This window comes from Temnothorax nylanderi, unplaced genomic scaffold (assembly GCF_030848795.1).
Source record: "Temnothorax nylanderi isolate EJ_2023f unplaced genomic scaffold, tnyl_v1.0 TNYL_tig1000_pilon, whole genome shotgun sequence".
NCBI classification, from domain to species: domain Eukaryota; kingdom Metazoa; phylum Arthropoda; class Insecta; order Hymenoptera; family Formicidae; genus Temnothorax; species Temnothorax nylanderi.
In genome coordinates, this window is record NW_027250062.1 from 8,017 (window position 1) to 32,773 (window position 24,757).

The window sequence follows — 24,757 nt, forward strand, 5'->3', positions numbered from 1 at the left end:
ATGAGCGAGTAAAATCACGTGAGAGTGGATAATATTCGCGTTTAACTCGTACGATGACTTTTCGCGGCTATAGGCAATAATCATTTTATACTAACCGAACTTTATCAGCTCTTCACATACCTAATTGTAAAGAGAAATATTGAACGATTTTTATCATAAATCTTATTGTTATTATATAATTTTATCATTATTATCTACACTGAGAAAAAAATACTTAAAAATTTATTTGTGGGATATAAGCCTTATTTCATAGAAATAAATCTCTTATTTAAATACGGCGAAATAAAATTTTATTTCTAGTAAATAAACCATATATTTCATTTTTGAAATAAGTATTATTTATGACAAATAATTGTTTATTTCCTTGGCATAAGTTATTTAATCGCAAATATCAAAATTTTAAAATTTTTATAAATCGATATATTTCTGACAAATAAATTGAATGTAGCTAAATAACTATAATTTCTTCTCTTAATTTAATTTTATTTCAATTAATAATGTTATATTATATATTGAAATAAATATTTATGTGAATACATTTTATTATACTACATTCACAGAATAATATGGATTTCTGATGTGAAAAATGCAGACCTATATGTACAAATATTTTTACGTTTGTATTGAATTTATTCGATTTATGATTTGTTAGTTATTTAGTACAAACAGTTCTCTTCGTCGAGCTAGAAGAAATATACTTGTATTATAAAGTTAGAATAAGAATTTTTGATCTATTAAACAAGTTATGAAAACATTAAATAAAATTAATTATCGCATTATTTCTTAGATAAATATGAAATTGGCTTGGAAATTGGGAAATTCTCATGATATTGGAAGAACTATTTTTATTTTTCTGTTAAAAAGGGAAAAGTTGTCCTTCGAACTTTAAGTTGAATAAATTCAATAAAGATGTAAAAAAACTTTGTACATGTGTCCATTTTCCTGAAAAATTTAATATAAATATAGTATGGAACATAGCATAAAAATAACAATTATACATCAAAGTTAATTTATTCTGTATATGTTTATTTTACAGAGTACAATAACTTAACAGTTTTTTTAATCTTGTTAAAAATACAATGACAACACTTGAATTAATACAATTCGTTGGCAAGCTTCTCTTTCGATTTCGCCAGTTCATTCAACTTTTTCATAAATCTTAATACTTCCTTACATCGTAGATCACTCGTCTTCAAGGTGATTGGTTTACTACTGTGATCAATAATAATAGGTTTCACGCTCACGTTTTGTAACACTTTGATCAACTTTCTTTTCTTAGGCGGAGACAATATCGGGGCGACAATGTGAATGGGCAACTATTGAACTTTCGGAACTATCCAATCGTTGCCCATTCACACTGTCGCCCCGAGACGGCCGTTTGTCAATTGATTTATGTTTCGTTACCTGAGTAACGAAATTCTTGGATTTGTTTGGAGAAACTGTGTCATTGCTGTTCGATTTGATATGCCTGGATATCGCTGATTTGTTGTCACCATGATCCATTTCCACGTCGATGTTCTTGTTATTCAATTTGTTCTTTCTTATCCGCTCTTCTTCCTCGTTAGAGTACACTGCGAACAAATCTGGATATTCAAATGTCTCCAAAATCTCATTCTTGATATTGTTGATATTTGGTATTTGGATATTGGGATTCGTTGTAAATGCTGGATACCGCTCCAGCCATTCCTGATAGCCTCCATTCAGATTTTCGAGAAAAGTGATCCTGGTATAAAGCATAATAAGACTATACCGTGATCCCATTTCTCGAAAATCTGAATGGATAAGGATCTCCTTCAATATTTTTACATGAACGCACTGTGCCGGAGTCTCTCGCGTAGCATTCCACTCGATCGGCACGGAATATAGACATTTACTGTCGGATACTGTCGATACTGTCGGACAGATGTATTAACATTCCACATATTAATACATCTGTGGAATGTTAATACATCTCTCCGACAGTATCATGGAACTTTCATAATGGACCTTCGGCCTAGTATCAATGATCAAAAATCTAACACGTATCTTTTGTATTAGAAAAAAAAACTCATCGCACGATATAAACTGGTCACTATCGCTACACAGACTTATATATAAGGGTTCTTCCGTCGGTATTTCTGGCAATTTCAATCCAATGTCGCTATTCGGCGCGTCCAACTCATTCGTCTCTACCTCCATGGTAAAATGGTGAAGAATCCAATAATTCAAAGAAGCAAAATAATACAGTAAAAGAATGTATTATTTTGCTTCTTCAAATTACTTGCTTCTGCACTGTATTATTTTGCTTCTTCGAATTAAGCTCATAGCGTACTTCTAATTTTTGCTTCATGTCTGCAAGTATGTTTTTCACTTCATTTATCTAGAATATAAACATTCATGTATTCCACCATCCGTACGACACACGTCAGGCTGGTTAGTTGTAGAAATGCAGGTAAGTACACTTCTTACCTGGTCGACGGTCATGTTCGTAGCATAGGAATAGACCGACTTGCCATCCTTAACGCGAGTTCTCCTCAGCCACTCGAACGAGTCCAGCCACCTCTTCAGCATGATGTACGCGGTCTCGTCCGCGGTTTCAATTTGTTATATTGAAATGTAACAAATTATGTGACACAATATGACAAGAAATATAGCAATACTTATGCAAATGTAACAAAACATAAGAAAAATGAATTATATTTTTTCTTATTTGTAATATTACACACATACTTTAAACAGTTCTGGAGAATTTTACATACCATCATGTCCACTGTTTCATCAATCTTCTGTAACTGATTCGTCAAATATCTCTTGTGGCGTAAGAGCAAGTGTCAAAGTTGGAGTCACAAAAGGCATAGAAGTCGGAGCCAGAGAAAGGTTATTGTCAGAAGGGGCACTGATTTCTTTGCATAAATCATTACTGCGGAAATAATTTTGTAGTGCAATTCTTGCACCTACCGATGGTATAACTTCAGCTAGTTCTGGACACTGATTAATAGTCATGTATTTCAGAGTATCATAGTTGACATCATTATCTAAAAATTGGAATTAATTTGATGATAATGTGGAGTTTAATATATACATTATATTATTCTAGGTTTAACAACATATGCACAAAATTATAGAAAATTATAGGAGAAAAATTCAAGTATTCGTAGAAAACGTTACAACACAAAAATGTTATAAGTACAAAAAGAAATTTTATTACATATTTTCTAGTGCAATTTATAATTTTATGTAATTTATAATTTTTTCAAAAAAATTACTTTACTGTTTTAAAAAATACCGCTGCATAAAATCTTCAGGACATTTCGCGCATATGTTGTTAAACCTAGAACAATGTTTACATATGCCTTGTATACCCTATGTTAAATAAAGTAGATTTAGATCAAAGTGGCACTTTGTTTTTACGTATCATGTAATGAGCGTCACTAAAAAAGATCTTAATTATTAATTATGGACTTTCTACACAACTTAGAATAGGTTAGATACTTCTTTTCTAGGTATATTTCGTAAGTTACATTCATGAAAATGACAGCAATTTATAGAACTAACACATCAAGAACATTCGTTCTCAGCCAACAAAGCAGAAAAGTAAAAGTACGTCTGTATTGAAAAGCGTCATTTTGCTCTGATATAAGAGATATTATGTTGCAAACTTACTTATTAGATTCTCGCTCCATCGTTGTAGACGTAACGTGAATAAAATATTTTTCACTTTGTCTTCCATTGCAACTTGCAACTTAAAGCATCGAGTCGATATGAATCACACTCAACATGGATCACAGGATCACAGCAACCACGGAACGACAATGCACTGCCACTAGTCCGCCAATTCCGCGCCATATGCATGATGCAATGCGAATCAGTAACCAAACAAATGAACATTTGTTTCTAGGGAATAAATTTAGTTCCCGGAAATAAATCATTTGTCTATAAAGATCAATCCTATAGTAACTAAATATTTTATTGCTGTAAAAAAATATAAGTTTGCCGTAGGTAGATTTATTTTTCCAGCAAGAAATAAACGAAAATTTTTTTACAATTAATAAGAAAAATTTGATAGGTATATTTCACAGAAATGTAGGGGAGACCGGGGCTAAGCCGACACTATTTTTTCAAAGGCAATTTTTAATATTTAATTAAAATTTTTAGGCAAATTCAATGGTACATATTTAAAGAGTGTTTCTTCAGGTACAAAATTGATTCAGGAAGTTTTGCTGTACGTCGCTTTGTTTTGCCGCCAGGAAAGAAAAAGTGACGCGAAGACAAATTTTCGAATTGAAAAATGCCGGGGCAAACTCGACACCCCGCCGGGGCAAACTCAACACTTTGTCTGATCGACACAATTTGATCTGGAACTTATTTTTTACTGTCTGAAAATGAAAATACATTGTTTATTGTGTATTTAAAAAGTACAAAAATTCGGAATAAAGTAGCTAGAACAATCATTTGAAATAATGAGAACAAAAATTGTTGAACTTTCAATTATCTTCATCTAAACTCATGTCTGAAAAACAATTAATGCAGGTAAACTCGCGATCGGACGTGCGCATACATTTGTCATGAGCCATACGGCTGCATGACAAGCATCGTTTGTTACTGGGAGCCGACGAAACGGCGTGGTGTTGACTTTGCCCCGGACGTCGTTTTTCACTTTTGTCACTTCAAAAACATGAAAATTTTGAAAATATCCAAAAACGATTATCGGATTCATATAGAGCATCAAATTTCCCATCAAAATCACTTACCGGTAGATTCGCAAGAGTAAAGCTCGATGAAAGAGTAGACATTTTCGAGAGATCAGAAAAATTACTTTTCACTATCAAAAACGCTTATGTCGCGTTAAAAATTACACTATAACTCAGAATGTTACCAAATTCCGTTGATAATACTGGCACATAAAGACGCATTTACAGTAGGAAAGGCAAGTTTCTACGATAGATTTAAATTGGCAAAAAGCCTAGTGTCAAGTTTGCCCCGTTGTCGGCTTAGCCCCGGTCTCCCCTATTATAATTCTGTTATCATAGTCAAATTTTTTTATAACCAATAAATATTGAAGAAAATGTCACAAATAACATTTGTTACTGAATACTTCGACTTTTTTCTCTCAGTGTATATATTGTATCTATATTAAGCATTTATTATATATTTTATTGATCAATTTATTAATAATATATTCTTTAATATGACGCTGTGGAAAATGTTAGATTACGCCAATAAAATTCAGAGTTAACTTTTTCTTACTAAAGATATCAAAGAAGATCACTCATTAAATTTCAATTTGATATCTTAATATAAAATTCTAAATGGCAAGCAATATTTTATCACTTATTTTATTTTTGATCGCTTGTTATCCAAAAAAATCAACTTCATATTTCACTAAAAACACAATATGCAGTTTCGTAAGACAGTCACAATTCTGAATCAATTCTAAAACATTAACAAAAATATTATATTATTATATTATTATAGTGGCATATGATAGTTGCAAATTTGGGCAGACCGTGAATACGCGGGACCGATAAACAATATGGATGGAAGAAGAGAAGATAACGAGCTATTCATCGGCCATTACGTTTGCAATCCGTACCCGAGATACACATATCGAGAATTAATTTTACAGCCTATTCGTCTCTATGCGTTTTGTTTGGGCCACGGATTTATTGTTTTTTTTTTTTTTTCGTCAGCGCGTGTAATGCATACGTTATGCGCAAAGTGTTTTCAGCGCATCGCTGATTTGCGTTACAAAGGCAAGTTTTTAATCACGCACACGCGAGTAAGCGACACGTGAAAAAAAAAACGTGCGAATTTTATTCAACGGTGGCAAAATAATCCTTGGATTCAGATACGGATATAATTTGTAACATAATAGTTTTTAACATCGAACACGAAATAAACAATGCGTAAACTTTTTGCATTAAAAATGATATCCGGAGAGATCCTGCTTCATTCGTGCGGGAATATTTTGGTACGTTCTTCCCTGAAAATAAATCTTTGTCGAGAATTGCCTGAAATTTACCTTCGAAATGAGGATCATCAGATGAAAGGATTATAAATATTCCATATTCATTTCAACATCACGATTATCCTTAATGGTCCTTTATTTTAACTCAACCTCGTAAATATTCAGCCAAATTTCATTCACGTTAAAGCGCAAAGAGATAAGAACGTAATCGTCGAAAGTGCCATCACGTATTTCAAAAAGTTATCAAAAAACGCAATCGTCGACAGTTGATGTTGGAGAACGCGGTGAAAAAGAAAGAGAGGTGACAGGAAGTATGAAGGAGGGACAGGGCGATAAATTATAATGATGTTCGAGGCGACGCATACCGAAAGGGTTCTTAATGAAAGACCGTAATTAAAGAGTCTCGCGCGCGAGTGAGGATTCCCCTAAACTTCGTAATCTCGCTTCCACGCGCGGCTCTTTCCATGCCGACGACAATGGACGTGCGAATGTGCCACCGCCACTCGTTAACCGCGAATTATTTATTCTACGCCCGTCAATATTGAATTTGCCCCTATTATTGAAACATCCCGTCGGTAATTCGCTTCAACGCGCGCGCCGCTCGTAATCGCCGAATCCGCTTAATTTCATCAGAATCGGCGAATTGAGCACAGCCGGAAACCGCGTATCTCCGAACGGTATCGCTATTTTTCTCGCGATTTACGCGCGCACCCCCCTGTAAACGCATAAAGTTCTTTAGTATTTAGTTAAAATTGTAATATTATTTTACAAATGTTAGATTATAATACGAAAATTCCGAATAAATATAATATAAAGAATAATATACAAAAACCGTTAACTCTGAGCAGAAATAAAAGAGAGAATATTAATTGATGCACTATGTATACTTATCAAAAAATTATATAATTATTCCATTGCATCAGCAAGTAGATGACAGCATTTAATATCTGCAAATGGTAATATTTCACAATGTATAGCAATAATTTATATATATTAATCTACATAAATGCGATTTACATTCTCCATTTTATTATCCCTATACATGACAAATAAATCTATTGTGATTTACTAATCCATATGTATATTAGTCCAAAATATATTATAAATTTATACTCGTCGAATTTAACAAAGATTTATTTCTCTGTTATTTATCATTCTTTTATTTGTAAGAAAACAAGAACGTTTTCGCATTAATATAACGTATAGCAGCCGCAACATCGATTAGCGTCAGCCTCGAACTCGGTCGCTGTCATCTAATAAACAGCGCGGCATACATAATAATTTAATGTGCGATGTTCGTCAAATATCTTCAAAGTTGCAACTCCCGCCAATTCCCTATCCTTCAATATCAGCCGAAACTTCGGCCATTACTTCCAGGATTTGTGCCACGAAATACAAACATTAAATGTAAAGTCGCTCGTCATCGTGCAACGTCGGCCGCATGACAATGGATATGCATCACCTGCACTGATATAAGATGCGAAAAAGTTGACGAAGGTGAAGAGGTTGCGCCGCGAGAGGCAAGGCTGGCGTTAATAATTGGACGTTTCGGTACTAGCCTCACAATCTTCCCGAAAAGATTTCATTTCCCTTCGCAGAAAAGGAAGACACGTTGAATTCAATTTTTACAATAATTCACAGCTGGCTTCTTCCTGGCGACAATACGCGCGAGACAACCATGAACGCAAAGATAACACGCGCACTCGAAAGTATTCTTTTACATAAAGTACAGTATATAATGCGATATCTTATTGTACGGTATGAAAAGCACCTAACGATTCAGGTATTGAATAAAATATCTGGAGTAAGTATAGATTCGCGTAAGGGGAGAAACTTCGCGCTGACGCACAAGAATATCTTGAGATTCTGCGGAAGATCTATTTCTACCTAGGAGACATTTTCCATAAATAACCGTCGATGTCTGTGTCTTTGAAGTCAACAGAGCGAGACTCACGCAATATATTTCTAGCGAAGTATCGTGCCGGATATTTCAGAAGATCTGTCAAGCAGATACTTCTGTTCCTATTGCTTACGAAAACGTCGCGTGGGTTGAAAATTTAATCGAGTGCCGGTAAAGTAATACATACGGATCTGGGTCGTTTCGCCAAAGGCGGTCGTGCGCTTTGCCGGCGTGCGAATAAATAATGCAAAAAGGTTGCGGGCGTCTCTGGAATGTTATTTTATTTTACTTTGAACGTAATTCGCAGCTCTACATATTTTTTCGGTAACTATAGAAGACGGAATTATATGACTAAAGTTCGGTAGGAATGCGAGATCCATGTATTTTATAAATATGATAATCGACTGACTACGTAAAATCCGGGGTGGCTTGTAAAATTGCGCGTGATATAGCGTATTAGAATAAGTAACAATGTATGCACGCATAGAGAAAAGAACATTACCATAGCAAATTTCCATTATTTCCTGCACGCTATACGCGTAGAATTCATTTGTATCTACATATGTCAGCTTTTAATCTTACTTATATTTTTTATGCACTTGAGATAATTTATCCCGAAATACTTAATAAGGAACAGCGAATTAACAAATAAAACTCGTATTTCAGGTAACGTGGATCAGACGAAAGGACAGACAACTACTCACATTAGGTAGAGACACACATTCTATAGACACACGGTTCGTTGTCGCAAACAATCGCAACGGTCCTAGCTGGAATCTACTGATTAAGAACGTCAAGCAAGAAGATGCGGGTCTTTACGAATGTCAGGTAATATGTGATGTTCACAAGAAAATATGCTATTCCCGAATAAATAGGGCCATAAGTAAGGTTGTAATCGCACTGTGATATACATTATGTCTTTGTGTATAATATTACTCGTAAAAGAAATTAGATATATTTATATAAACTCAACTATAAACTTAGCACAAACCTAACTTTGATTTATAATCCGTAAAATCTTGATAATTCCGAAAACATTTGCAAATTGTGTGAGAATTGATATCTCTTCACCCACAAATTATATAATGACACTTTAGTAGATCTTATTTATCACTTATTAATTTTCTGTAAATAAAATTAGTTTACAATTTACTTAAATTAAAACGGGTGTGTGAAGTTGGCACCCCTATTTTAAAATTCGATAGTTCTGATTAGAGTTCCAGCTTCTTTTCGAACAGTATAGGAGTATTTTTATGTTTATATCAGCATAAATTTATGCTGATTGAATGTACGTATTTTTTAATACAAGACAAGTGCCCTTTTTCCCCACAAAAATATCCAATTTCAAAATTTAAGTGAGTTATTTCGACAAGTATTGCTATCGACTGATTCTTAACACAATTTTTCTCCTCTGTCCGTAACGGAGTTTTTCAACCGTAAAAAATAACAAGCGGGAGAATTGCTAGGTTGAACCGATCTTTACTACTGGCCGCATGCATCAAATGGCTGGTGTTTGTCGGCTCAGTAGTGAAAACCGATCGCGGTCAGACAGCAGTAATATTGTATATTCAATGTGTTAAACCTATCAAATAATAACAGCTCCCTTGGTAGGGAGCTGTTATTTGTAGAGAACCTGTTGAGCATCCCTCTTAATGTGATATATTAACTTAATTATACTACAATGTAATTATATGTAATATCTCACTAGAATTCGTTCTTACTTTTGCAATGTGCTGTTTTATTCTTTCTCACATGCATATACGTATATGTATAATATATGCATAAAGAACAGTATATTTTATAAATCATAGTTCTCGTTTCGCGATACTCTAATAAAATAGATTCAGACGGCACCAATGCAGCAGCGATTCGTGCGATTGAACATCACGGAGGCGTACACGGTGATACCGGGTGGGCCGGATCTCCACGTGAAGCAGGGATCCAGCCTGCGTTTGGAGTGCCAGCTGATGGCGGCCGCAGAATCGCCCAGCTACGTGTTCTGGTATCGCGAGGCGCGCATGATAAATTACGACAACGAGCCCGGCGTTAGATTCGAGCTCAGGCAAAATGGCTCTGTGCTCGTCGTGGAGAAGGTGAAGCTCTCACACGGCGCGAATTACACGTGTTTGCCGAGCAACGCCAGACCGGCTCACATCATGATACATGTCATCGAAGGTGAGCAATTGTTCGGCTTGTGACTTATTAATCTTCCGATTCCTGGATACTTAAATAATTTCGTCTGATAAATAGATTAACATAGATTACTAAACGACTCGATAAATGCGGTGATAATACATAACGCATTCGATCTTATCAATTTAATATTTAGTATTTAGTCATAATGAAGAAAGAAAAATATATTATTTTCTTAGGTATAATTACATTGATTCTACATATACAGACTGAAATATAACGAAAATTTAAAAACCGCATATTGATTTCATGTCGGCTGTTTTTTTTTTATCGTAGTATCGAAGACACATCATCTTTATATCTCGCAATTTCATTGCAAGCTCTTTCCATCTCAGCTCTTGAAAAAATCTCCCTCGTCGATCATCGAAAATGCTGAAAATCAAATCCTCTTTCTCCTCGAACCATTAAGATGACATTTCTTTATTTATGCTTTCACGTATATATATATATATATATATATATATATATATATATATATATATATATATACGCGTGAAATCTGGATTCGGGTAAAAACAAACGTAGCCAATATAGGGCGAGTTTTATAGAGCGTAAAATCTGCGAACCACCCTCAATCTCGGAGGATCGTAATATATAGGACAGGTCGCCAATTTTTTTTAGTCTCAACAAGGAAAGTTAACCAGTATCCTACTTCGGCTGCTCAATTCCGACCGGGATCAACGGGCGACCGGGCGACCATTTCAAGTTTTCTATCTATATATTGACGAGGGAACGTACATAATACATTTGCAATATAAAACGCGTATACACTAACTAAACTAGTGACATAATAAACAAATAAAGATTTTTCTTGTCAAAGAGAACTCTTTTGATTTGCAAAAACGAGTCATTTCTTTAATTAATTTAAATTTCTCGTTATTATTTTAAATTTAATACATTTTACTCCGTTAATATTTTGCTTGCTTTTCGCTCAATGTAATTCAGAAACCAATAATTTGCAGAAATCAATAATTTGCAATATTTATACGATGTATCCTTAGCAGAGCGCAATCGATAGAAAATATGCTGCCAAAATTTGGTCAGATATTTCATGAGCACTCTGTATGTCCAATTACATTTCTCTCGCTCACGTTTGATCCGCGTCAAAGAATCTCAATTATTTTCACAGAGGAGGAGAAACCGGCGGCCATGCACGGAGGCGATCGGCGAAATTCCACGGCGGCTACGTCAAGCAACACCATACTGACCCTCGTGGCCCTCCTGATTATCGCAGATATAAGACGGTGCTTCCAGATTCTCATCTGCCACGCCACGTGACTATCGCAAACCGACACTTTCGCGAAGCCGAAGCTCGCTGGGAGAAGTTCAAAGATTTTACGTTCTTTTTTTCAACGGTTTAAAACGCCTCGCCGAATCCACGTATCGAAAAATCATGGCCCTTATCTCATATCTCGCGAGCTGAAATACTCTGGCGATGAAATCCAAACGTGAAGGAAGATGTGACAGATTCCGCGTGGGATCAAAGAAAAACCTATTTGCGAAACTTGAAGCGAGAGATTCAGCTGCAGACAGTTTTCCAAGAGTCTGTATCCCCAGTGGCGAAATCTAAGGAGGACTGTAAAGTTTCACGTAATCATGTAACTTTCGTTTAAAGAAACGTCTTATCCAAGTGACACTACTTGATAGAAACTCTGCTTGAACTCGTAACGAGTGAATAATATTCGTGGAATGAGATTTGGATGTCTTTCGACGTGGACGAATTTCTTCGCGAACTTCAAAAACTAAGTTGCCTTGTGTCGTTGGTCATCATAAACTCGCACGCATTGAAACAGAAGTTTTTTTTTTTTTTTTCACGAAAACTTATCATTTCTACTATTAAAATATCTTCAGAAACTAAATTTTATCAACCGCTTGAGATAAAAATACCACTTATTTTCTTTTAGTATAAAATTTTCAATCCTGCATTTCTGCATTTCAAATATTCGGAAATATATTTTGATAAGAAATTTTACAAAGAAATGGTACAGAAAGTTAAAAAAAATAATAGAATAGCCATGACCTAGCAATATGTATTTTAAACTAACTTTTTAACAACAAAATTTAAAATCTTTTCAGAGATCTTCACATTTCATAGAGATAGAGTATTACATTCGCAAATACATTACATCTTCGCGAATAAATCTAACGATGAAATCTCGTCGCAAGGGAGTCAACATTTCATCATGGGAATCAGGTATTATTTGCTCCTTATAAGTTTGGCAAGTTTCTAGCAAGCAGTTTAATGCAAATGAGATATTGAGTTCTGTAAACAAAAGTTGTGTCTTAGTACGTTCTAGTTAGCTTTCACCAATGTTGATGATAATAAACTCTCACAATTTAGCATTGTAAATATTACGTAAAGTTATTTCACGGATGCATGTATTTAGGTTTCAAACAATGATTTTTAAAAAAATTTATCGACGCGAATTATAAAATCAAATTCACATTCGAAATTGTGTTCATAAATAAACTACCAACCAACAACTTTAATCAGAAATAGAAAAAATACTTTTACCCGCACGACTTACACGCATACTTGCAAAGTTGATTCTCTATTATTATATGCTTGTATTTACTGATGTATATTAGAAAGCATGCAAGTTTCAGCGTTCCAGTCATTTTATTTCATACGTGTGCAATATTGTAATTAGACAAATTAAATAAATATATTAACATTCCCTAATCAGTAAGTGTTTCAGGAAAATATTATTGTCAATAAAAGTTAAAAATAAATTTTGAAATATGTTGTTTTATATTATATAATATATATTACAAGAATATGAGATAAAATGTTTTACTTTATAGAATTTTTTAGATGAAGTATTTAGGTCAATAATTGATCATGCATAAAATTGTCGAAACCTATAGCATTATTACTTGTAATATTTATAATACGATGTCATTTGCGCGAATAACAAAATATTAGAAGTATGAATAAGATATAATTATTAAAAATTAAAAAATAACCAATATCAAATGGCGAGTGCAAAAAAAATTATTTGACAAATTAATAAACTCAAAATCAATTTTTAAAAGTACACGAGTATTTCAATAACTTGATAAAGGTTCGTTTTTTAATAATCTTTCATTATCTATAGTTTTTTACAAAGAAAAATTATCATTAGAATTTTATTAAAATAAAATAAATGTTTGTTAAATAGAATTAACAATAGTAATTAAGAAAAATCTATTAAAGAAGAATGCGCGTTATCGGTATTTTGAAGAGAGATAAGTAGAAATAATTAATAAGCGTATTAATTAGAATTAGTTGCTTTATAAATATATATAATTTGTAGAATTACGTTTTGTCTCTGCTTTAAAGCTCATTAAACACGCGAAACAATAGAATAGTAAGTTGCAAAGGAATAGCAATCGTTCAAACAATCCAACACTCACAGATAAAGTAATCCAACTTAAGACGCTTCGAAAACTTCTGTGTAATTTATCGATAAATTCCGACAAGCGTCTACAAGTGAAAGTAAGTTGAAAACCCATGATTGAAAAGAAAACTTCAAGCATTTTGCTCGTTTGTCAAATCGTAGCTGCCCGTGTAAATCCGAACATAACAATGAAATGTCTTAAAGCAAGGAAAAGACGTTGTACATTAAGAAAAACGATTGTTCGTTAATCGCGAGAACTGTGCAAATTTGCAGAAAAATGACAAACCTTTTTCTAAGAGCTATTATTAATTGATAAGAATTTAGAAGAGCCTTTCTAACTGTACTTATTTTTACTTGTTGATTAATTAGCAAATGTATTACGTCTCACTGTAATGTGTTTCAAGTGGATTAGAATTTCGTGTTTAGAACGACCGATAAATTTTAATTACGCGCTAACTTATAATTATTATAATGCGCAATTGCATCGCTGAGGACTGGTTAGATCCAGATTCGCCGGCATTCGATTCGTGCGCCCGGGAGTTTCCGGTTAATTTCGCAAATTAAGGATACATCACGCGTCGATGAAGCGTTAGCGCAATTACGGTCACACGATAATTACAGTTACATTTTCGGATTCAAGCTGCTTCCGCGGTTTCATTAATGCGAGAGGCGCTAAGCACGTCACCGGCTGTTTTAATATCGCGATGCAACGTCGCTGTATCTCGGAGTCTGCTTGACGGATGTTGCAAAATCGGGAAGGCGGGGAGGGGGAGGGGGGCGCATCGCATGTCATAGCGATACAAACCGAGACGTCTTACTCCGGCCAAGCGGGGAATGTAATAATCCTATTCGCCTCGAGTGCCTTCGATGGATAACGAAGATATTCGCAGGATTGAGCGCGCTCTATCGTAACACAAAGCGTTTGATAATTATCGATCAACGCTGTGGGATTTGATTTACGTACAGCGCTAATAGGTTCAAGTATTTAATATATCTGATGGATTTCGATAGAATTCAAAGCGGATTTGGGTGATTCAACAGACTCATAAAAGAGTTCAATCCAATCAATTCCTTCGATCTATTCGCGATATGGAACTTATACGTAGCAAATAATTAACGTGATAACTGATGTTAACGATCTCGATATCCGATTGACGAACAAATGATTGACCAAAAAATGGTATTAAATTCGTCCTCTCGCTTATATCTTGCATTAGTCTTCGCAAAAGACGAGTTTAATTGTTTTCGTGATACGGCAAGGAGAGTCATTGTCGCGGAAAGTATTAATCGTCGACTTAGTCATCCGATAAGTCTCGGTCACGCTGCGCTCGGGTCGGCAATTTTCGGAAAATTAAATTCTCGTTTAAATGGTTTATCCTCCGGAGAGAACGGCTTGTGAACAGTTAGTACTTCGAATTTCATCGACAGCAATTTCCCCTTGAACGATATACGATTATTTTCTTGTTTGTATTAACGACTTTAATTGTCGTTTGCGAACGCAAGCATAAAACTATATTTAAAAAATGTAAAAAATTGCAACTGATCTTTCTTTCTCTCGTTCTTTTTTTCTTTTACAAAAAATGTCGTTTTGCTGTACCATCTAAAAATTTATCGGCGATACATAACACATAACCATTAAAATATGCAATTTCCCAAGAATTTTATCCTACTTTGTGGTAAAGTTTCTTGAACTTGATATTTTACAAAGATACGATAATTACAGTAGGTAATATGTGCATATAATATATTTTTTAGATAAAATATATATCTAAAAAATATATGAAAACTGTAAGATAATATTATGTGCTGCTTTTCTCCAAAAAATATTCTTTCCTTTAACATAATGTTCACGTATTTATGAAATTATCACAATTTTGTATCAAGTAACATTATGCAAAGCTATTGTTCTATACAAATAACATTTATTATACATAAACCTTATAGCGACTCTTAAAATATTTCCATTAATTGGACGGGACATCTTTTGCTGTAAAGAACAAGTGAAATTTTACAACTTCTTGTTTATCTTGTCTATCTTGTCTTTTCAAATCATTTAATTTCATCCTCTACGTAAAGAAGTCCATTAAGAGGACTCTTACGTTGTAATTGATACCATTAGCCGAACGGTAGGATAATCTGATAGATCCGGTCAGCGGATGTACAATGCGCGCCATCGTTGTTCAATGGTAATAGAAACTCGAGTAATTAAATAAATGGTCGTGTCACATTCACTTTTTTTCCAGAGTCACTTTCAGTACTCCGGAATCAGGATGTTATCTTCTGTCATGGCAAATCCACCTAATGCGAAACTCCTTTCCTACTGTCGGGAAGCTAACGTGCGCTAAACTAAGATCACAATCCAAATACGCTTATCTTAACAAACGTCAAGACGGGAGAAAGAAAGGAGTAGAAAAGAAAGACGAAATCGCGCATCTCATAAGGATAAAAAATCCCTCGCATTTTTAATTTGTGCAAATATTACGGGCAGAACGATCTCATTCATCTTACTAGCGTATTCTTCCTAGCGTACAAAAATGAAAGATGGAATATTTAAAACAGTGCATTTACGCTGAAAAATTCGTAGTGTTAAATTATACTCAATTTAAGTCGTTTTTAATCATTTCTATAAATCGCCACTGCTCCTACGCAAAATACGTCGTTAATTTAACTGAAACAATTAACTAAGTTAATATGGAGTTAAAATTAATACTGTTTTTGTGTTAAAATAATAAATTTCGAAATACGTGGTAGTTAAAATAACAAAATGTTATTTAACTTAAGTATTTGTTTAGATTTCATACTTTAATATTCAACAATGTAAATTTTCATATATTATTATTTATCACTATTATTACTATTATTACTCCTAATATTACGAATATTTTTAATAAAAATATAATTAAATACGCCGTCAGCATACACAAACATATATATTGTTTGCAACTTATTGTCTTGAATTTCTGTAGAATGCTCGCGTGACCTAGATATCAAGATTTATGATTTATTAAATGAAGAAGTCTTTGAAATTTGAGTTACTAGGTACTTTCCCAGTTCCGAAGACCTTTAGATCCCTGGAAATAATTGAATTAGCTTCTTGAAAATTAAGCTGCGTTACGACTTTTCTCTACAGAGCTACCTCCAACGATGCGATCTAATCGTATTTCACGGTATTGAAAATAATTTTAAGAAAGCTTCTTTTAATTTTCAATCGAGGTCGAGTTTTCGCGTGGAGGCGCAGGACACGCCAAAATACGCGCGACGCGCCCGGAAACGGCGAAAAGCCCTGCAAACGAGGCGAGATATCGCCGACGAGAGCGGATATAAAAAAAAAATCGGCTTGACTTTTCGAGCGGAAAGCCGAAAGTACCATTCACCGGACTCTATTAGCGCGTACAGGTTTAATTGAAACGAGCGCGCGGGTTTAGTGCGATGGTGCTCGCGCGCGCTTGACTTAATTGAAAAGCTACGCGACCCGAGAAGTACTTCCGAGAGTAATAAACGAACAGGCGAGCGGAATGTTCGAGTCCTCGCCCTCGATATGAATACACTTATGGTGGAGGCCGGTTCGCGTGCATTCGCCCATAAAACAACCTATCGCCGACGAGATTAATCCCGCTGTTAGAGCTCGCTCATTCCAATATGTCCTTCCGCGCGAGTAAAGTTTATCGCACGAAACACAACGCTCGTAGCAAGAAAAGATTAGTTTACGATTCGTGACTAAGATCTTTTTATCTTTCTATCTTATTACAGCGAGGATTATTTGCCAGATAAAGTGGTGCAGAGATGCAAAAACACGGAAGAAAAGAAGAAATAAATCGAGTAGATGCTTAAGGATGCTTAAGTTTATTGATACTCATTCATTCGTTTTGTTCTTGAACATCGTAAGGCACTTAATACAATAGTCGCATTAATCTAGAAAATATCTGTACGTTTCTATTAATTCTCGTATCCCGATTTCTTTCCCATACCTGCGCATTCACGGACAATCGCATTTCCTTGCGAAACAAATGTTGCGAATCAAATAAAAACTTTGGAATGTTAATGGAAATTCGACCAACTAAAAAAAAATTATTTTAATAAATTGATTGACAGTGTATATAATTCTAAATAACATCGAACTATATTCTTTCAATCATATCTAATTCGATATTTCACGTGAAATACTGAGCTCGCAATTAATTAATTATTATAGAACACATATAAATCACGTCTTACACGATTCTCCTTCAAAAAAAAAAAATATCCGCTTAAGATTGAGTACTCACAAAATAATGCAAATCAGTCTGAGAAATCGCAACAGCTATCGAGCGGAGGACACGAGCGGCAATGCCGTTGGCGGAAGCGGACGTCTGCGCGCGCGGAAGAGTCGTAATGGGCGGACGTGGCGGCGAGGGTAGCGGAGAGGAGAGAACGAATGGTGCAGGAAGAGGAAGCTTGTTAACGCTCGAACCGAAAACCGCAGCCGGCGTAGCCTGGTCGCCGATATTAACGAGCGTTTCAGCTAATTATCGCGAAATTAGAGAGTAAAATGCGGTGGCGGCGCGCCGAGAGCACAGCTCCCGAAACGCCTCAATCGATAGTCGCCAATCTCGGAAATGGATTTCATCCCGTTGTTCGAGATGGTTATATCCCCGTGATATGAATTCCGACACTCGTGCCATGCTCTCTATATTTCTCTCTCTCTCTCTCTCTCTCTCTCTCCATGTACCCTTTGCCCCATCCCTCTCCAGCGATCCTTTCTACCTGTTCAAAATCAACGAGCGAACCACATCTCATCTCTTTGAATGTTTGCCATTCAGCTAAGAGAAAGAGGGGGGGGGGAGACAAAGATTATTGGTTTTATATATTATGTAAGATATTACATAGACAATATTTAATTTTAATAGATAGATTTAACTTAATTACATAGATAATATTTAATTCGTTTTAAAAAGCACGCTTTACCCTTCTCCCCCCTTTTCTTCGTGGTTTAATCAAGCCTCTTCCCTAGAGCATCTAATAAGAAAGATCTCTTTCCGGAACTGGCGAAATGACTGTTTACTTTGAATTAGTTGGGTATTCTTTAAGTAACTGCCATAGCAATTTTCAATATTTTAGCTAGCAATTGTGATGCCATTAGCGAACCAATCTTTCTGTGATCTGTTTTAGAAAAATCATTTATCAAAATATAACTAAAATCTAATTTGAGAGGAAATATACTTTTAATGTGTAAACGCCTTGTTTTAACTGCTAAGTTTTAGCGATGTCATTCTATCAGTCTCAATTTTATCATGTCATCGTCCTATGAAATATTAAGACAATATTATATATACAATATATGGTTACAAGGAATATATCAAGAAGGAAGATACGTACAATATGATTTCTAGTACGCATGCAAAATTTATCAAGTTCAGCGGAAAAGTAAAATGACGGCTTGTCTTATTTTCGAATGCTGCCATTATCTCTACCTCTATATAGGTACTATATACCCTCGCGCCCAATTTCTTATCTTCAAATCTTGAGCATCCCAACCTGGATTTTTCGCCGGAAATCAGGCTTTTACCGTGATCAGAATTTGTGAAAGACTTATCTCGGAGATTTACGGTCATGCCAATCTCTCGGCGACATAACGAGCATAAAACACGACCGTGCTCATTAGTTTTGATGCGCCGCTGCCGGTACCTGCCAGCCACGTCGTCCTTCGTCCTTCGTCCTTCGTCCTCCGTTCCCCTCCTCTGTTCCTCTTCGTTCTGCTCTGTCTCCATCAGCGACGACACGCCGAAGTGCTTTATTTCCCGTGGGCCGTCCAGAGCGAATGGAAGTCCCGGCCGAGTCTGACAGGAAAGGCAACACAACACACCACACACCGCCATTGTTCTACGGTATACGTGTGCGGGCACAAAGTGACAGAGCACATACGATTCAAGATATCGATTCCGAGTTTCGTGTCAGCGGAGCGCCAAGGGAAACAATCAATTATGCGATTATCGTCCCCGATTGAATTATTCGAGAAATCCCCTAAACGGTTATTGCGCTCGTATAGATTTAGCGTGAAAAAACGCGGTTTTTTCCGATATTAAATCACAAAGGAATAACAGCAAAAAGATAATTTTCTCTTCATGTGCATGTACCAAAAAGAGAGATGTAAAACAACTCGAATTGATTTGATTATAAATTTAATATTCAATTGCAAATTTAATATTGAGTCGGCGCTGAATAAAGATTTGAGCGAAAATGAAAACCGCGTTTATTTTAATTATTATTGCAAGTCACGTGCATAAAATTGTGTAAACGAGATTTCCATTTATCTAAAAAAAAAAAAGGCTGAATATATTATTGTTAATTGAACATTATTATCAATTAACATTTATATTCGCGCGAACAAAATCAATTCGGATTCTTTTCATAAACGACTTGTTTAATTATTATTATTATTGAAAGACTCGGATATATCGCAGCGATGGAACAGCGATGCTCCGCGAAACTCCCGTCAGGTCACGTTTTCCGTGAAATACGGAATTTCACGCTCGCTTGGAAAAGCGGATGGAAATAAAACGCGCAATCGATGGGGAAAGAAACCAATGACCCTATAACGCGCCGCTCATAGTCAGCCGTATCCGAAAAATACCGTGCCACTCGTATTAAAATCCTGCGGTAGCGTACGGGGGAAAAACTCGGAAATGTATTTAAAACGAATATACATAATACACAAGCAAAATAACTTGGAACATTTTCTAATGGCGAACGAAATTGAGCCATAAATTATAAATTTGTTAAAAAGCGCGACTACTTATTTATATCGTGAAATCGACGCAACGAAAGATAATTCGCGATCAGACTCGACTGTCTTTGTTTCGATGTATAATATCCCTTTGCAAGCTCTCCATCTCCGATATTAATTTATGCAGTTAAAAGAGGAAGATATAGGCTCACATTCCGTTTGTAATGCAATGGCGGGCCATTACATTAGTCAACACGAGTCAATTAATAGATCATCGGATTATAGACACGCGAACATATGTTACGTATAGATACGTAATTTGATGGATCCATAGTGAATATTGATCAATATAAACGTTTCGTTTAATGGATACATTTGTGTTAAGGCTTTCAGCTTGTTTCGCCTACATTAACCGCCTGATTTGCTTTGTATCCTGACTAATGTTCTGCATGTAACGTAATGCTCGAAATATTCATTTTGATATTAATATCTCACAACACACTTTTCACTTTCGTAATTATATCAATCTTAATTTTGCATTTGAACCGGTAATTTTAGCTTTTAGCATAAAAGTTGAGATAATATCTAAAAATATATATATAAAATAAAAATATTAATTCTAAGAGAATTTTCAATGAAGAGGCATGATGACCAGTTACTCGCGCCTTCTTGTCTCTCCTTTAAATTTTGTTTTTAGTAAATATTGTTCCAAACTTGACGAATCTATCACGCATTACTTAGAAGCCATTATCGGTTTATTGAAATGTGGTTTCGTAAGATATCTAACTGTGCATCAGTCATCTGACCATCCATCGATTCATAGCCGTGAAGAGCCATGAATTAATCGCGGCAATCTATAAACACTGTGTAATCCATTTAAGATCCCTAAAACGTTCCGCTGAACATCCGACGACCGAAGGATAAACTTGGATGATAGGCGAGTCGTATCCGGCGGTCGGATACGGAAATAGTACAGGTATACGTACGTATCCGCGCTCGAAATGAACGCAGAAAGCGAATGAGGGTGGAAGGGACCGGAGGAGAATGGCAAGGACACGAGGAGAGTCATGAATATCGGTTTCCAATATAACGCTCAGGATATATTCGCGCGCGTTAATTCTACGTATCTTCGATATCCCTCCTCTCTCTTTCCCTCCTCTCCCCGTCTCCAACAAGATTGGAAATTCCATTGCATTCGTGTACATTAGGCGTCCGTATGTGCTTTAACATTCACTGGACGCATCTCTTCCAAAAACATTTCTAGGAAAATCGTGTAACCGATCGGCAAACACTGTTTTCATCGCGAAGAAACAGATAACCAAATAATTGATAACCAGTTTTTAAATGTATCATATTCTAAGATTAAGATATGGCATATACGACGCATGGCATGATCGAGTAGACTATAGTAGAGGAACAAGAGAATGTCCGGCGTATAATCGAAATACATCGTGACGTGTGAATTAAATTAAATGTTACAGCGCAGCGGCACTCCATCCCGCTCAAATCCGTGAGATCGGGATGATAGGGTAGCATGTAAACCATCGAATGGTATATCTGGATTATTGTCAGTCGTTCCGTCTTTGTTCTTACTCGCCAGCACCTGGATTTCGCATTGCCTCCCTGGAAAGCAGCGACGATCCTTATTGACGATCTTTTATCCATTGTATTTTACTAATTGTAAGACTTTAATTCTCTCGGTTGCACCTGCTGCTGATTTACCAATTTAGACTGTTCAATCTTGTCTGAAGATGTTGAAACAACGATATCTGTAGAATTGCAATATTTGTGCGATTAAATAATACATTAGAATATTGTTATAGAATATATATACATGTGTGTCGGCGCATTTTTGGACCGCATAGAGTTAAGACACTTTGAATCACTAGTCGGCTGATCGATATTGTTTCAGTGGCGTTTCTTCAGATAAGACTGAAACATCAAGTTGAAGCATCAACATCAGGTGCAGACGGGAAAGTTTTTAAGAAAACACGGCGGACAAAAAATTATCGATAAAATGTTGTTTGCGTTGGCGTTTGCTTTTTATCTCGTCTACCTGTTTTACATTTTATAAGAAAAACTGTAGAATGGGGAGAAAAGAAAGATATTCTACGCAATCTCTCTCTTCTCGAGTGATTTTATTAAGCTATTTAGAATTTATTATCGTATAATTCTGTCCAATAAAAAAATATATATATAATACAGAAATTTTTCTTAATTATATTCTCGTTATAAAAAATGTAATATTATATGTGTCTCTCTTACTCAGTCATTCAGCTATAAAATTTTTATAAAATAGACATCTAACTGCATGATACAATATTATAAATCTTATTGCATTGCGGTTACAAGAATTGATATAAATTATATTTACAAATTTGTAAAAAATAACGATATTAATATTCTCGTCTGATTTCGTCTCCAGGCGAAATATTTAACTTCAGAAAAATTTCAGTATAGATAAATGAGCTAAAAACTCGAAGTGAGACAAAAATACCTTGTTACTTTGCAAAAAACCTTTAAACCCATTGTTTATTAAACCTATTATCAAAAAAACGTCAAAGAACGAGAAATGTAGGTCGACAGAACTATTTCAATATACATTATGTTGTAAAAAAAAAAGTACGATCTTGGGACGATCAAAACAATACTGTTTAAGCATGAGAATTTACAATAATTTATAAAAAGATCGAATCACTTTAACTTGCTAAGTCGGCCACGGCATGTATAAAAATGTCATGATGACTCCGCAAAACCTCTTGCATAAAAACGGTTGAAGCAAACTTCTTGTGTGGCTCACCTTAAATTTTTGCAAATTCCTCCGCGCTGTAACTTCAATCCTTGCCATATATGAAAATTTTACAGCGAATATGTCTTGTGCCTCGCGAGCGAAATTAGACTGCAGAATAATCAAATTTAAAAAAAAAGCTTAAAATTGTCGTGTTATTGACCAAAAATTAGATTTTTGTATTTTTAGTTAATAGCAAGATACAAATAAATGAATTAATAAATTAAATTACACAATATACAATACAAAATTAAATCAATAACTCTGACAAAAAACAGTTTAATTGAGCTAATGCCATAAATAGTTATAAACGAAAAAATGAAACAACTAGACTAGACTGTATTTGTTTCTAATTAACACTTAATACATAAATGAATAACACATTCAAGCGGTTCACTTAACTCGCGTTTTAAATTGTCTTAAACATTTTTTAAATACCATCAAAAAATAAATAATGTCGCGTTACGTGTACTTTAAAAAATAAAATATCTTACAAGTATATAAAATAATATAAGAAGTAAAATAATAGTCGACATACATATAAAATTTATTTTTTAGAAAGATAAATCTTGAAAAGGATATAAAATTTATACAGACTCATAATCCATTTTCTAATATCATTAATTCTTTATTCGTCGTATTTCCCTTTCTCGCGTTAATATACAATCCTCCGACATCTCTCGATTGTAATTTTCAGTTACCCCTGTGTCACAATCATGCCTAATTGCGTCGCGCGCGTCCGGTTTATTCGACGAGGGAGATGTTTCTCTTGGTAGCGCGTAACAAGTCAGGGCGGACGAAGTAATTAGTTAAAGATGGTAATTCGATGGAGAATATTCAGTTCGCTGGATTGTTTGGACAATTATCGGCTGATTGTAATGAATTGCGTCTGAGGCTGCGATATATACAGGCGAGTTTCATATACGACAAACGGCAAAGCGGAGTTGAAATATCAGTAACATTAACCCAATTTCCCAATTAACCCGATAGCGCTAAGCAAACGGTAATCAGCGATGTCAGTATCCGTTGTGAATTTTCATGATATCGATATGAATCGCGAAATCAAGTTACAGACATCGCAATACTGATCGTACATTAATGCAATACGCTGAAATTGCTGTTAAGCAAATAAAGCGTTTCGATACGATAATTATAATTGCCAGCCAGTATTTTGTTAATTTATAAGCGCCAATAAACAATTAAAAATAATTTTCCAATTGTTTATATAGTTTCCTAAAATTTTCGATGTCTTAATGTATCTAAATACATTAAAATTTTGTATAAATATTTTCATGTATTAGGGATATAGTGAGTTATTCTAATACGGTCTATACGACCGTAAGCGGTCGTATTTGTAGCTTGATAATCACATAATTAGTCGTTGATTTTCCGTATTTCGCAAAAGTTTAGAGTGATAATAGAAATCAGCAAATTATTAACTCTATAATACGCCTATCAACAACATTCTCTATCAATAGAAAGTCGATAACATCAATTTTTTTTATTTTAATGTAGTAAAATCTTATATTAAGATCTTCTTTTCACATTAATATATACTCCGCTTTAAATAGATCAAAGAATTTCTATTAGATTTTGTCTGTTGAAAATTTTAAATCTCTCTCTTTTTCAATCTCAAGACATTTTTCTTATGTAATGAAAGAATATTCAAATTGATCGAAATATATGCAAGTGTGAATAATAACACGCAGTAATACATTTTAATATATAAGTCTTCTATAATACGATTATATGTGTGATCGACGTCCTTTCTCTCTGTTATTCACGAATTCAATAAACTCCGTCGCGCATGATTGATTGCCCGTTCCCTGACTAAACGATATTTAAG

At 34.9% G+C, this 24,757-nt stretch overlaps 2 protein-coding genes across 4 annotated transcripts; one reads left to right on the plus strand and one right to left on the minus strand.

Annotated features, from left to right (window-relative positions):
- Positions 1 to 1,094: 1,094 nt before the first annotated feature.
- LOC139786285 (uncharacterized) lies at positions 1,095 to 2,744 on the minus strand. Its single transcript, XM_071725453.1, is given in 5 exon segments — positions 1,095 to 1,255; positions 1,302 to 2,181; positions 2,267 to 2,359; positions 2,449 to 2,562; positions 2,739 to 2,744. Coding segments are annotated over 5 exon segments (1,254 nt in total).
- Positions 2,745 to 8,133: 5,389 nt separating this feature from the next.
- LOC139786284 (uncharacterized) lies at positions 8,134 to 22,331 on the plus strand. Of its 3 annotated transcripts, none has more exons than XR_011722242.1 (4): positions 8,134 to 8,675; positions 9,689 to 10,022; positions 11,170 to 12,234; positions 21,605 to 22,331. XR_011722242.1 is itself a non-coding variant. In XM_071725452.1 (3 exons), exons 2-3 carry the CDS (start codon positions 9,704 to 9,706, stop codon positions 11,316 to 11,318), a joined length of 468 nt encoding a protein of 155 aa, XP_071581553.1. In that variant the 5' UTR covers positions 8,134 to 8,675; positions 9,689 to 9,703; the 3' UTR covers positions 11,319 to 13,813. The 3 variants fall into 3 exon arrangements, 1 of the variants encoding a protein (XP_071581553.1); XR_011722243.1 differs by lacking the exon at positions 21,605 to 22,331 and adding an exon at positions 17,171 to 17,342; XM_071725452.1 differs by lacking the exon at positions 21,605 to 22,331 and having other exon boundaries at positions 11,170 to 13,813.
- The last annotated feature ends 2,426 nt before the right edge of the window (positions 22,332 to 24,757 follow it).

What these genes read in the sequence shown, in the direction of transcription:
- LOC139786284 (XM_071725452.1), top strand. Translation starts at nt 9,704, where the DNA reads ATGCAGCAGCGATTCGTGCGATTGAACATCACGGAGGCGTACACGGTG. An exon ending in CATGATACATGTCATCGAAG is followed by an intron (nt 10,023 to 11,169) that starts GTGAGCAATTGT and finishes TTATTTTCACAG; the next exon opens with AGGAGGAGAAACCGGCGGCC.